Source organism: Mesoplodon mirus (assembly GCF_964341445.2).
Source record: "Mesoplodon mirus genome assembly, chromosome: 3".
Classification (NCBI taxonomy): Eukaryota; Metazoa; Chordata; class Mammalia; order Artiodactyla; family Ziphiidae; genus Mesoplodon; species Mesoplodon mirus.
The window spans coordinates 85813562-85827432 of record NC_138978.1 but is presented as its reverse complement, the minus strand read 5'-3'; the positions used below and the strand labels follow the sequence as shown (position 1 = coordinate 85827432).

At 34.5% G+C, this 13871-nt stretch overlaps 1 protein-coding gene across 1 annotated transcript in view; it reads right to left on the bottom strand.

Annotated features, from left to right (window-relative positions):
* Window positions 1–1038: 1038 nt before the first annotated feature.
* Window positions 1039–13871, bottom strand: part of LOC309799167 (DBIRD complex subunit ZNF326-like) — a gene marked incomplete at both ends in the record, with an annotated part of 36533 nt that continues 23700 nt past the window's right edge. The window contains 1 exon segment of the mRNA XM_082612159.1: window positions 1039–1122. Coding sequence (XP_082468285.1) covers window positions 1039–1122 — 84 coding nt within the window.

The window sequence follows — 13871 nt, the reverse complement described above, 5'->3', positions numbered from 1 at the left end:
AACAAAGAATTAGACTCTCCAGAATGTCAACAGTGCCAAGATTAAGAATCCCTGATCTCGAATGACAGAAGAATTAGGAAGTACCATGCAAATAAAAACACAAGTATATAATTTAGTCAAGATTTCTCTAATGTAATTAATGTGATAACAGGAACATTTAATAGCTGCCTCAAATGTAAGTCAATAAAACACAAATAATAAAACAATAATTAGATTTTTGTGATAACTATGAATAAAGTCTCATGATATGTACAATTCAAATATTTGTATTAATCAGTCATATTCCTAGCACCACATACCAAACACAGGGTCTTAGGAACACATTGCTTGATTAGAATTCCAAATCGAAGAATGTCACTCGTAAATAGAAACTGTGGGTTCTTTTATAGCTTTCAGCTTCTAGGATGGAAAAGACTTAGCCCATTCCTTTTGGGTTTAAAATTACATTACATAGTCATATGTTCAGCATCCTTTAGCTGGATACGTTTGTTCCCTGTAGGAAGTTTATAATTTGTAAAAGGAGTTTTATGCAGAATACAAATTGGGAGTATTACATGACTACCTCTTGAGGACACTGAGTTGTACAAACAACATCACTTTATCTGACGTAGTAGCTCTGGATTGGTCTGTCTGTTCACCCTAGGGCTGTCTGAAATTATAGATCAGGGACATCACTGTCATACCCCAGCTGCTGCAGAAAGCTACTGAAAGAAAAGGAGATTTATGAGTATTTTGGTTATGCTGAACCAAGGATACAGGAGCTATACAACAGGGAGCTTAGTGGCTCTAAATTGTAGGCATTATGCAAAAAGAAAGTGCAGAGTTGGGTGTCAAGGGAGTCCTCCAGGAGCAATAGGACATCTTTGTAAAATCTCTAAAGAATAAATTTAAGTTATTAAAGAATACCACCCTGTTGTTGCAGGCACTGAACTTTATATCCCAAGAAGAGATACAAGTTATTTGCAAGCAAACGTCTGTCATTTAACAGTGAGAGTGACCTCAGCTCTGACAAACAATTCAAACTGCAGTTGAGGAGAGTTATTTAACTCTTTGTGGTGGCTGAGTTTGGAGCTCCAACATTAGCAGGTTATGAATATCCTTGACAGTTGAGGAACTCTGATGCTGAAGGAAAAAATTATTGGGAATAATTATGATTGGTTCTGTTATATGAGCCATTTATTAATTATTTCCCTTTAATTATATCAGATTATCAGCTCATAATTAATTTTGACCAAAGGTCTGCACAAACGTTATGGAGAAAAGAGTAGATGTAATGTAATCTTCAAAACACATTATGAAAGATCAAGACGGTTAAAATAAATGTGAAAAAAAACTAAATTTCTGTATTAATTTTACATAAAGGTTTACCAAGCCAATACATCCTTTTCTCTTTTATCTCTAATTAAAAATAAAAAAATGAACTCTGACATTTAGGTAACAGTAAGAAAACTAAAATGTAAATGTTGAAAGCCGACTAAGCACCCCAGACAGTACTAGGTGTTTATTTACACTCATTTAATCTTTGTTTCAATCATACAGGGAAGATAATAGTATCTTCATTTTATATATGAGAAAATTGGGGATTTTCTTAATTTAAATGTTTTTCCTAAGACGGACAAAACTAGAACATGGTACAGCTGGGATAGGGAGTGGGGAATAGCGGGGAAGAAAGATCTGTTGAATCCCAAGGCTAAGAAGCTGTGTTACATATGTTGCTACAAGAAATTATATTTTTATTTTTGTCAGACACATGAATATTAAAACTCATCACTTGAAAGAGAAAACATTAATACTATAAAAGTTGATCATGAGTTCCCCATAGCTCCATGCCTACATATCCAATTGCTTATTTGATAGCACCATTTCAATGTTCCACAGGGAATAGCAACTTAACATGCCCCCAATCCATTTATCATCTACCTCACCTAAGCTTGCTCTTCTTCTTGCTTCTCCTACCTCAAGGAACAGTATTAACATCTACCTAGTTGCAAAGAAAAATAGATTAGAAGGAAATACACAAAAACTGCTAATTGTGCTGTTATTTGGGTGGTTGGATTCTAGGTGTTTTTTATTTTATTCTTTATACTGCTCTGATTTTCCAGATTCATTTAAAACATTTACATTACACACATGACATATGATTATATCCTTGTTTAAAAACAAAAAAGAAAAAACAAATAGGTTAAATGAAAAACAAAAAGTTACCACTTTCCCAATGCAACTTCCCACTTTACATGTAAACACTGTTTCTGTATTCTTTCAGACTTTTTCTATGTAAATACATTACTTTTAATTTTATGCATTTCTATACAAATATATAGTTTGGAATTTATATATTTATATATACACACATGTGGTTTTTCCAAGTAAAATTCTAATATATACATTATATTGTAACTTGCTTTTATCTTCTTAACAGTATGTCTTAGACATTCTTCCATGTCAAAGCATACAGGTCTCTCTCATTCTTTCTAATGGCTATATAGTATTCAACTGTTGTGCTTGTATGGCAATTTAATTATTCCCCTATTGCTAAGTATTTAGGTTGTTTCCAATTTCTCATTGTTACAAATAATATTGCAAAGATAATTCCTTCAGATATATTCTGCTTCAGCAATTTTAGACACACCCTTTCCCTCCACATTTTATCATCTCTGGGACTGGAATGCATCTTACAATTGATGACATCTTATGATTGCTGCCAGCCAGGTGGTATTTTTTTGATACCTTCTGGTAATAGTAAAAAAGCATCAACCTCAATACATTTTAGGTTAGATGAAATGTTATCTTTGCATTCACATGCATTTCAGATTTCAGGCGAATGTATAGCTATTTATAGGTAAGATGGCTGGACCAAATTATATGTGCATTTTAAATTTTGCAAGTTACTTCCAAATTTCCCTCCTAAATAAGGCGAATCAATTTATTCAGCCATCAACCATCTGACAGAGGGCCTACTTTCCTCACCATAGTGGCTATTATAAATATTTGAATATTTATCAACACAATGGTTGATAAATTAGAGCTCTTTCACTTAATCTTTGATCTCTTAAACATATTGCAAATATTTTCTCCCCTTCTGTCACTCCTCTTTCAACTTCATTTAGGGTGTCTTTCACCCTGCAATAGTTTCTTTCATGTCCCAAATTTGTCAGTATTTTTCCTTATGTCTTCTGGGCTTTATATCTTGCTTAGAAAGACCTCCAACCCAAAATTATAAATGATTTTCATACATTTTTAGAACTTGTGTAGTTTTTTCTTTAACCTTGGTCTCTTTAATCCATTTGAAATTTATTTTGTGTATAGAGTGACACAGGCATTTACCTTCCTCCAATGTAACTATTCTACTGTCTCCAGATCATTCAGTGTATTTTATCTTTTACCCATGGTTCAAAATGGTATCTTTATCGTATACTATGTATCTGCATAGTGTAGCCTGTTTCATTAATCTGTTCCATTGATCTATTGATCATTAATATATTACTGTAGTTTTGTTGTTCATCTCTAGTAATAAACATAAGCCAAGTTTTCCTCATTGCTCTTTTTTCAAGTTTGTTTTTCTTGGTTATTTACTTTGTGTATGAATTTCTGAATCAGCTTAAATGGCACATACTGCTCATAGTACCCCAATATCCATTTTCACCTTTCTTATTAACAGACCCCTGCTTTTTACTGGGAACATGACCATACAGAATATATACAATTCCCTGCCTTTTTGGCAGGTGTGTTCATGTGGATGTTTTAAGCAGTGGGATCAATGGAAGTAATTTTCACATACTGAGGTATGGGGAAGTTATTCTGGCTTATACATGATTTAACCTGAACTTTAGGCTAACCAAAACTGCCAGTTTGCAGCCTATTAAACATGCATTGTACATATGCTTTAAACATTACACCAAAAAAATGCATTTGAAAATCAAAATGGAGTAACTGTGGTTCAAGCATTCAAAATGGAGCTGGTGGCCATTGTGGATGTGGTATCAGATATGTTTCTTCATCACTGAGAACTTGAATTTTCGGAACTGTATCATACTAAAGGAACTGTATCATACTCAAGGACACCACCAGCCATTCTCAAAACAATATCTGCTAGCAGCTGCCAACTGCAACCTTGTGGTCTCAAGCTCTCCTGTTGTAACTATGCAACCATTTCAGCCCCTAATCAATCCTTGCTTAAAAAGCAGTTACTTCTTGCCAGCTCCAATTGTAATTTTTGACAATTTATGTAATTTTGTGTTTTTTGCCTTTATAAACCTCCCTCCATTTTGCAGTTCAGTGGAACACAATTCAAATGCTTCTTGAGGAGTGGCAGCATATATTTAAAGTGATAAAAGGGAAAAAACTACAACCAAGATTACTCTACCCAGCAAGGATCTCATTCACATTTGATGGAGAAATCCAAAGGCTTACAGACAAGCAAAAGCTACGAGAATTCAGCACCACCAAACCAGATCTACAACAAATGCTAAAGGAATTCTCTAGGCGGGAAACACCAGAGAAGAAAAAGACCCACAAAAACGAACCCAAATCAATTAATAAAATGGTAATAAGAACATACATATCGATAATCACTTTGCATGTAAATGGATTAAATGCTCCAACCAAAAGACACAGGCTCGCTGAATAGATACAAAAACAAGACCCATATATATGCTGTCTACAAGAGACCTACTTCAGACCTAGGGACACATACAGACTGAAAGTGAGGAAATGGAAAAAGATATTCCATGCAAATGGAAATCACAAGAAAGCTGGAGTAGCAATACACATATCAGATAAAATAGACTTAAAAAAAAAGACTGTTACAAGAGATAAGGAAGGACACTACATAATGATAATGATCAAGGGATCAATCTAAGAAGAACATAGAATTATAAATATATATGCACCCAACATAGGAGCACCTCAATACATAAGAAAAATGCTAACAGCCATAAAAGAGGAAATTGACAGTAACACAATGATAGTGGGGGACTTTAACACCTCACTTACACCAACAGACAGATCATCCAGACAGAAAATTAATAAGGAGACACAAGCTTTAAATGACACAATAGACCAGATAGACTTAATTGATATTTATAGGACATTCCACCCAAAAGCGGAAGAATACACTTTCTTCTCAAGTGCACACGGAACATTCGCCAGAATATATCACATCTTGGATCATAAATCAAGCCTTGGAAAATTTAAGAAAACTGAAATCGTATCAAGCATCTTTTCCGACCACAATGCTATGAGATTAGAAATCAATTATAGGAAAAAAAAAAAAAACTGTAAGAAACACAAACACATAGAGGCTAAACAGTGCACTGCTAAATAACCAAGGGATCACTGAAGAAATCAAAGAAATTTTAAAAAACCTAGAAACAAATGACAGTGAAAACACAATGATCCAAAACCTATGGGATGCAGCAAAAGCAGTTCTAAGAGGGAAGTTTATAGCAATTCAAGCTCACCTCAAGAAACAAGAAAAATCTCAAATAAATAATCTAACCTTACACGTAAAGCAACTAGAAAAAGAAGAACAAAGAAAACCCAAAGTTAGCAGAAGTAAAGAAATCACAAAGATCAAGCAGAAATAAATGAAATAGAAATGAAGAATAGCAAAGAACAATAAAACTAAAAGTTGATTCTTTGAGAAGATAAACAAAATTGATAAACCTTTAGCCAGACTCATCAAGACAAAAAGGGAGAAGACTCAAATCAATAAAATTAGAAATGAAGAAGGAGAAATTACAACTGAAAAAGGAGAAATTACCACAGAAATACAAAGGCTCATGAGAGACTACTACAAGCAACTCTATGCCAATAAAATGGACAACCTGGAAGAAATGGATAATTCTTGGAAATGTACAACTTTCCAAGACTGAACCAGGAAGAATTAGAAAATATAAACAGACCAATCACAAGTAGTGAAATTAAAACTGTAATTAAAAATCTTCCAACAAACAAAAGTCCAGGACCAGATGCCTTCATAGGTGAATTCTATCAAACATTTAGAGAAGAGTTAACAACTATCCTCTCAAACTCTTCCAAAAACTTGCAGAGGGAGGAACACACCCAAACTCGTTCTACAAGGCCATCGTCACCCTGATACCAAAACCAGACAAAGATATCACACAAAAAAGAAAATTACAGACCAATATCACTCATGAATATAGATGCAAAAATCCTCAACAAAATACTAGCAAACAGAATCCAACAACACATTAAAACTATCATACATTATGATCAAGTGGGATTTATCCCAGGGATGCAAGATTCTTCAATATACACAAATCAATCAATGTGATACACCATATTAACAAATGGAAGGAGAAAAACCATATGATCATCTCAATAGATGCAGAAAAAGCTTTTGACAAAATTCAACACCCATTTATGATAAAAACTTTCCATAAAGAGGACATAGAGGGAAACTACCTCAGCATAATAAAGGCCATATACAACAAACCCACAGCAAATATCATTCTAAATGGTGCAAAGCTGAAAGCATTTCCTCTAAGAACAGGAATGAAACAAGGATGTCCACTCATGCCACTATTATTCAACATGGTATTGGAAGTCCTAGCCACAGCAATCAGACAAGATGAAGAAATAAAAGCAATACAAATTGGAAAAGAAGAAGTAATACCGTCACTGTTTGAAGATGACATGATACTATACATAGAAAATCCTAAAGATGCCACCAGAAAAGTATTAAAACTAATCAATAAATCTGGTAAGGTTGCAGGATACAAAATCTCTTGCATTCCTATACACTAATGACGAAAGATCAGAAAGAGAAATTAAGGAAACAATCCCATTTACCATTGCAACAAAAATAATAAAATACCTAGTAATAAACCTACCTAAGGAGGCAAAAGACCTGTACTCCAAAAACTATAAAACACTGATGAAAGAAATCAAAGATGACACAAAAAGATGGAGAGATATACCATGCTTCTGGACTGGAAAAATCAATATTGTGAAAATGACTATACTACCCAAAGCAATCTACAGATTCAATGCAATCCCTATCAAATTACCAATGGCATTTTTTCACAGAATTAGAATAAAAATATTTTACAATTTGTATGAAAACACAAAAGACCCTGAATAGCCAAAGCAATCTTTAGGGGGAAAAAAAGGAGCTGGAGGACTCAGACTCCCTGACTTCAGAATATACTACAAAGCTACAGTAATCAAGACAGTATAGTACTGGCACAAAAACAGAAATATAAATCAATGGTACAGGATAGAAAGCCCGAAGATAAACCCACTCACCTATGGTCAACTAATCTATGACAAAGGAGGCAAGAATATACAATGGAGAAAAGACAGCCTCTTCAATAAGTGGTGCTGGGAAAACTGGACAGCCACGTGTAAAAGAATGAAATTAGAACACTCCCTAACACCATACACAAAACTAAACTCCAAATGAATTAAAGACCTAAATGTAATACCAGACACTATAAAACTCTTAGAGGAAAATATAGGAAAAACATTCTTTGACATAAATCACAGCAAGATCTTTTATAACCTACCTCCTAGAGTAATAAAAACAAAAATAAGCAAATGGGACCTAATTAAACTTAAAAGCTTTCACACATCTGTCGATGGACACTTAGGTTGCTTCCATGTCCTAGCTATTGTAAATTGTGCTGTGATGAACATTGTGGTACATGACTTTTTTTGAATTATGGTTTTCTCAGGGTATATGCCCAGTAGTGGGATTGCTGGGTCATATGGTAGTTCTATTTTTAGTTTTTTAGTCTGGCATACAGAGTGAAGTAAGTCAGAAAGAGAAAAACAAATACCGTATGCTAAACCATATATACGGAATCCAAAAACAAAACAAAAAATGGTTCTCACGAATCTTGGGGCAGGTCATGAATAAAGTTACAGATGTAGAGAATGGACTTGAGGACATGGCGAGGGGGAAGGGTAAGCTGAGACGAAGTGAGAGAGTAACACTGACATATATACACTACCAAATGTAAAATAGCTAGTGGGAAGCAGCTGCATAGCACAGGGAGATCAGCTCGGTGCTCGACCACCTAGAGGGGTGGGATAAGGAGGGTGGGAGGGAGATGCAAGAGGGAGGGGATGTGGGGATATACATATGCATATAGCTGATTCACTGTGTTATACAGCAGAAACTAACACAACATTGTAAAGCAATTACACTCCATAAAGATGTTAAAAAAAATCATGGGAATTATGACTAAAGAACTAAATGTAATAAATCTCACAGTATATGAAAGTTGAGAAGTAAAGTACGGGAGGGGTTCTGGGAAGAAGTATAAGATACCTGACTGTCTACAACTAAAACACAACCTAAAAGCACCAATGACACCTATACAAAGATTTGTGCACTTTATTGTATATACGTTACTTCTCAAAAAGAATGACACTGTACCTTCATGTTTTGCAGTCTTTTTTCTTAACTGTGGAAGAATATTCCAAGAAATAGTATATCTTACTGTGAAAAGATATTTACTTTACTTGACGTTTGACAATTCCTTCAGTTTCACTTACTCTTTTTCTCTGATATATACAAATAAATTAAATATATTTTTAAAAAGAAAAGAAAGAAAGCTTTCACACAGCAAAGGAAACCATAAACAAGATGAAAAGACAACCTACAGTATGGGAGAAAATATTTGCAAATGAAGCAATGGACAAAGGATTAATCTCCAAAATATACAAACAGCTCATGCAGCTCTATAGCAAAAAAAGAACCCAATCAAAAAATGCGCAGAAGACCTAAATAGACATGTCACCAAAGAAGACATACAGATGGCCAAGAGGCACATGAAAAGATGCTCAACATCACTAATTACTAGAGAAATGCAAATCAAAACTACAATGAGGTATCACCTCACACTGGTCAGAATGGCCATCATCAAAAAATCTACAAGCAATAAATGCTGGAGAGGGTGCGGAGAAAAGAGAACCCTCTTGCACTGTTGGTGGGAATGTAAACTGATACGGCCACTGTGGAAAACAGTATGGAGGTTCCTTAAAAAACTAAAAATATAACTACCATATGACCCAGCAATCCCACTACTGGACATATACCCTGAGAAAACCATAATTCAAAAAGGCACATGCACCCCAATGTTCATTGCAGCTCTATTTACAATAGCCAGGACATGGAAGCAACCTAAGTGTCCATCGATAGATGAATGGATAAAGAAGATATGGTACATATATGTATAATGGACTATTACTCAGCCATAAAAAGAAATGAAATTGGGTCATTTGAAGAGATGTAGGTGGACCTAGTCTGTCATACAGAGTGAAGTCAGAAAGAGAAAAACAAATACCATATGCTAACACATATATATGGAATCTAAGGGGAAAAAAGGTCATGAAGAACCTAGGGGCAAGACGGGAATAAAGACACAGACCTACTAGAGAATGGACTTGAGGATATGGGGAGGGGGAAGGGTAAGCTGGGACAAAGTGAGAGATTGGCATGGACATATATACACTACCAAACGTAAAATAGCTAGCTAGTGAGAAGCAGCCGCATAGCACAAGGAGATCAGCTCGGTGCTTTGTGACGACCTAGAGGGGTGGGATAGGGAGGGTGGGAGGGAGGGAGACGCAAGAGGGAAGAGATATGGGAACATATGTATAACTGATTCAGTTTGTTATAAAGCAGAAACACACCATTGTAAAGCAATTATACTCCAAGAAAGATGTTTTTTTTAAAAAAATCTGTCTTGTCATACTATAGCCACCCACTCTCACAGCTGCCTCTAAAAAGAGGTAATTCCTTAACTGTCATCTGTATGTGGCTGTAGCTCTCTTCTTTTCACCAAAATCTGGTTCCTTATCTTATATCTTCTAGAAATGCCTCACAGCACCCTGGTTGTGTTTCCAGTGTGGTTATGGATTTATCTTCATTATTGTAATTTTTTATCATTGTGTAACTTCAGTAATTTTAATAGAACTTTAGAAGACAGTAACTTAAATCCAGTATGCATTTTGATCTGGAACTCCACCCAAATTCACACTTCATATTCATCTAATAACGAAGCTACTTGTAGTTCCCTTCCATACTCCCAGTCACCAGGGAGACCATCTCCCATCTCCATTAACACCACCTCACCTCTATCCCAATATACTAACTTAAAAAAAAAATTTTAAACGAAAACAGATGAACAAAAACTAGGAAAATCAAGAGAGAAGAGAAAAGTGGGAAGAGACTAGTATGACTGTTTCCAAGGAGCCCTCAAATGGTGGCAGCGCAGACTGAATTCACCACGGCCAAAAATCTGCCCCCAGCCTTGCAGGCTCCCTGATTTTGTTTGCATGCCAAGTAGAGATCCAGCTATCAGGGTAGGAACTATAACTATCAAATAAAGTGAAATTATTAATTTATAACATGAACTGTAAGTGCCCCATGGACTGAAACACTTCTGCCAGCATGACTACTCCATTTTCTGTCCATCAGCATAATGACAATGGATGGCAAACTGTAATAAAAAGTTTGCTTGTCATTAATGCCCCTGAATTGTACACTCAAAAATGGTAAAGTGGTAAATTTTATGGTATGTATATTTTACATATATATAGAAAAAAGTCTGTATTCAAAACAAGGACAATTTGGTAGGTGAAGCAAATGTTAAAGAATTTAAGTCTAATAACAAGATAACTTGATACTATCTATCTCTATAATAAAAACAATCTTGTCAATAAAAATAGAATTCTCAAATATGTTTTAACATGTAATACTACCAATACTGCCTTTGTAGTTCTTTTATCTATATGTATGTCTGTGACTTTTGGGATACAAATTTCTGTAGATATTTTGTTATTTTTACCTCAATCTCATTCTTAGAAAGGATTATATAATTATATTATATTATACTATAAACTATGATATAAATGAGTATATTTTATAATAGTGTGATATAAAATACAAATATAATATCTAGATGTTATAATATAGTCAGGTTATAGTCATATCTTGGCAACTCTAAGAACCACTCCTGTCTCCTGAAGTAGGATCATAAATTAAAATGTTTATGGGAACAGGCAGTTAATATAAATATGTTAAGACTGATATATAAGGCTGGAGAAGCAGACAAGAAACAAAACAAAACACGGATGCCACACTAAAAGGATTTGGATATTATACTAACTGGTAATGAAAGCCAATGAAGGATTTCAAGTAGGGGAATGAAACAAGAGCAAGCTTGTTATATGGGAGAACTACTATTCCTTTGACTTTACAAAATGCTTGTAAGAATTAAATAATCTAATAAGAGGGAAAAGAACAAAAACAAGGCCCTTTTCTGACTCCTCAGAAGTCTATAACAGGTCATTCCAATGCTTTTGTAAAATATAATGGAGTCTCTCCCAAACTTGTATCAGCTTATTAAAGGACAAAAGCTCCTGCTTTGATGTGAGAGTTGAAGGCACTTAAATTTGTTTGAAGGCACTATAAATATTCTCAAATGCAATCACTGACCACTACCATCAGAATCACCTGGGATACCTGTTAAAAACATACCATCACCAAAGAATATGATCTAGTACATCTGGGGCACAGATGGCCCCAAACTCTTTTACAAAAATCTAAGAACTACTATCCTTCTTTCCTCAGAAAAGCCTTTTCTAATATTTATGATACCCATAAATGTTAGAAAGGCTGAAGAGTCTGCTAAAGAAAGCTGACAGGTATAGGTTTCAGAAAATGCAAAGGTCTGGAGATAGGCAAGAGTTTCATTAAAAACTAAAAAAGCCATTGTAGCTAGTGGGAAAAATGACATGATATTAAGTCAGAAAGCTAAACCAGGCCTGAATGCCATGATAAGGAGTTTGGACTCTCTGTACGGGTACCAAAAAAAAAAAAAAAAAACCCAGGAGACTAACATTATCTGAATTAACATTTTTAAAAGACTATAGTTCTGTGTGGAAAACTGAATCCTAGCAGGGTAAGAGTGGAAGCAAGATTCGTTAATAAGCTATTTCAATAGTTCAGGAAAGAGATGATGGTGACTTGAACTGGGGTTGGGAGCAGCAGAGGTATTAGAATGGGCAGATAAATTTTGGAAGTAGAAAACATAGACTTTCTTATAGATTGGAGGTAGACAGTGATAAAAAGAGAATACTGTAGGATAGTCCCTAGGCTTCTGGCTTAAACAACTGTGTGTGCTGTATATAAATTTCTTTGGTTATTAGAACTACATGTTTTAGCCTTTTCATAAAGAAAACAAATAATACTTGGGTAAGAGAAGTTGAAAGGGTATTATAGATATTACATAAATCCTTATCACAAAAGTATTGAAAATATAAACACTAAGGATCACAAAAATTAGTCTGCCGGCAAACTAAACTGCCCATCTACAATTTATCTGATAAGATATATAAAATTTAAATCTCTGAATAAAGTACAATAACAAAATACTTTATTAATACCCTGCAAATAAGTTAATCTGAATAAAGGTTTTTACATTTCTGACAAAAATTAATACTTATTCTTTATCTCTCATTCTAAAACATTTACTTAGAAGTTGTTACACAGATTCTTGTTATACAGAATTCCAAAAGTTTCACATATCAGCCAAATTACTTGGGACACTTTTTTTTTTTTTAAAGCACTCTACTAGTTCCAAAATAACCCAATACAGTCATCCCTCAGTACCTGCAGGGGACTGGTTCTATGACCCACACAGATACCAAAATCCGTGATGCTCAAGTCCGTTATATAAAATGGACATAGTATTTGCATATAACCTACGCACATCCTTCCCTACACTTTAAATCATCTCTAGATTACTTATAATGCCTAATTACAATGTGAGTGCTATATAAAATATAAATGCTATGTAAATTGTTGCCAGTGCTTGGCAAATTCAAGTTTTGCTTTTAGGAAGTTTCTGAAATTTTTTTTTCCCGAATATTTTCGATCTGCAGTTGGTTGAATCTGGGGATGTGGAACCTGGGGATACAGAGGGCCGCCTGCAATTCTAATCTCAAAGGGATCTATTCTCCTTTTACCTTAGCCCTTCCCCCAAATTTTAAAATAAAAGAGAAACAGGAGGGTCCATCAAGTCCTATTAGCTTTAAAATCTGAACTCCTGAGCACAAAGGCTCTCTGCAGCCTATTTAAGTAAATACAGACTCCTAGATAGGATCCAAATTTCTCCTGTTTTCAACTAAACTTCTCTTACTTGGCTCCAAATCCCTACAAGCGGATATAAATGTCTATTGGATTTTCCCATCTTAAAGATAAGCAAATCTAGCCCACAACAATAAACCCAAATTGACCTCAAAAATCTATTTTTAAAAGCTTTGTTGTATGCAAAAAGAGAAATTATCTGTGAAATTCTACAAATGCCCATACATTCATCCCCTTAATGCCTTAAAATTACTTGATATACCCATATGTTCATCCATTCAATGCCTCAAAATTTTGAGAAGATAATTTCACTGGAAGAGTCCCCCTCTCAAAAGAGACCAGAGTAAAGATTCAAATAAGAGCACTACTTTTTTTAGTGACACAGATGGTCATTTGAAAATAGATAATCTATCAATCTCATTTTCTCTTTTAAATATGAAGCATATAAGCTATAAAAAGGAGAGAGAGATTCAAGAGAGAAATAATTCTTTTTAAAAAAGTGATAGTTTGCTTCTTGGTTCTTCAGCCAAAAACAGGCATGACAAAAGAACTAATATAACTATGAAAAATTATTTGTATTCAAATGTATTTCCAAGATTTCAAGATCTGACACAGGCACAGAGTAAAGGAATGAATTAAAACAAATATAAAAAGGTCAGTTACAGACTGACTTCTATTTGAAACATGTTTTAAAATATTTTAATCATACTTAAAAAAAAGTGAAGTACATTTTTTTAATTCAAGTCTT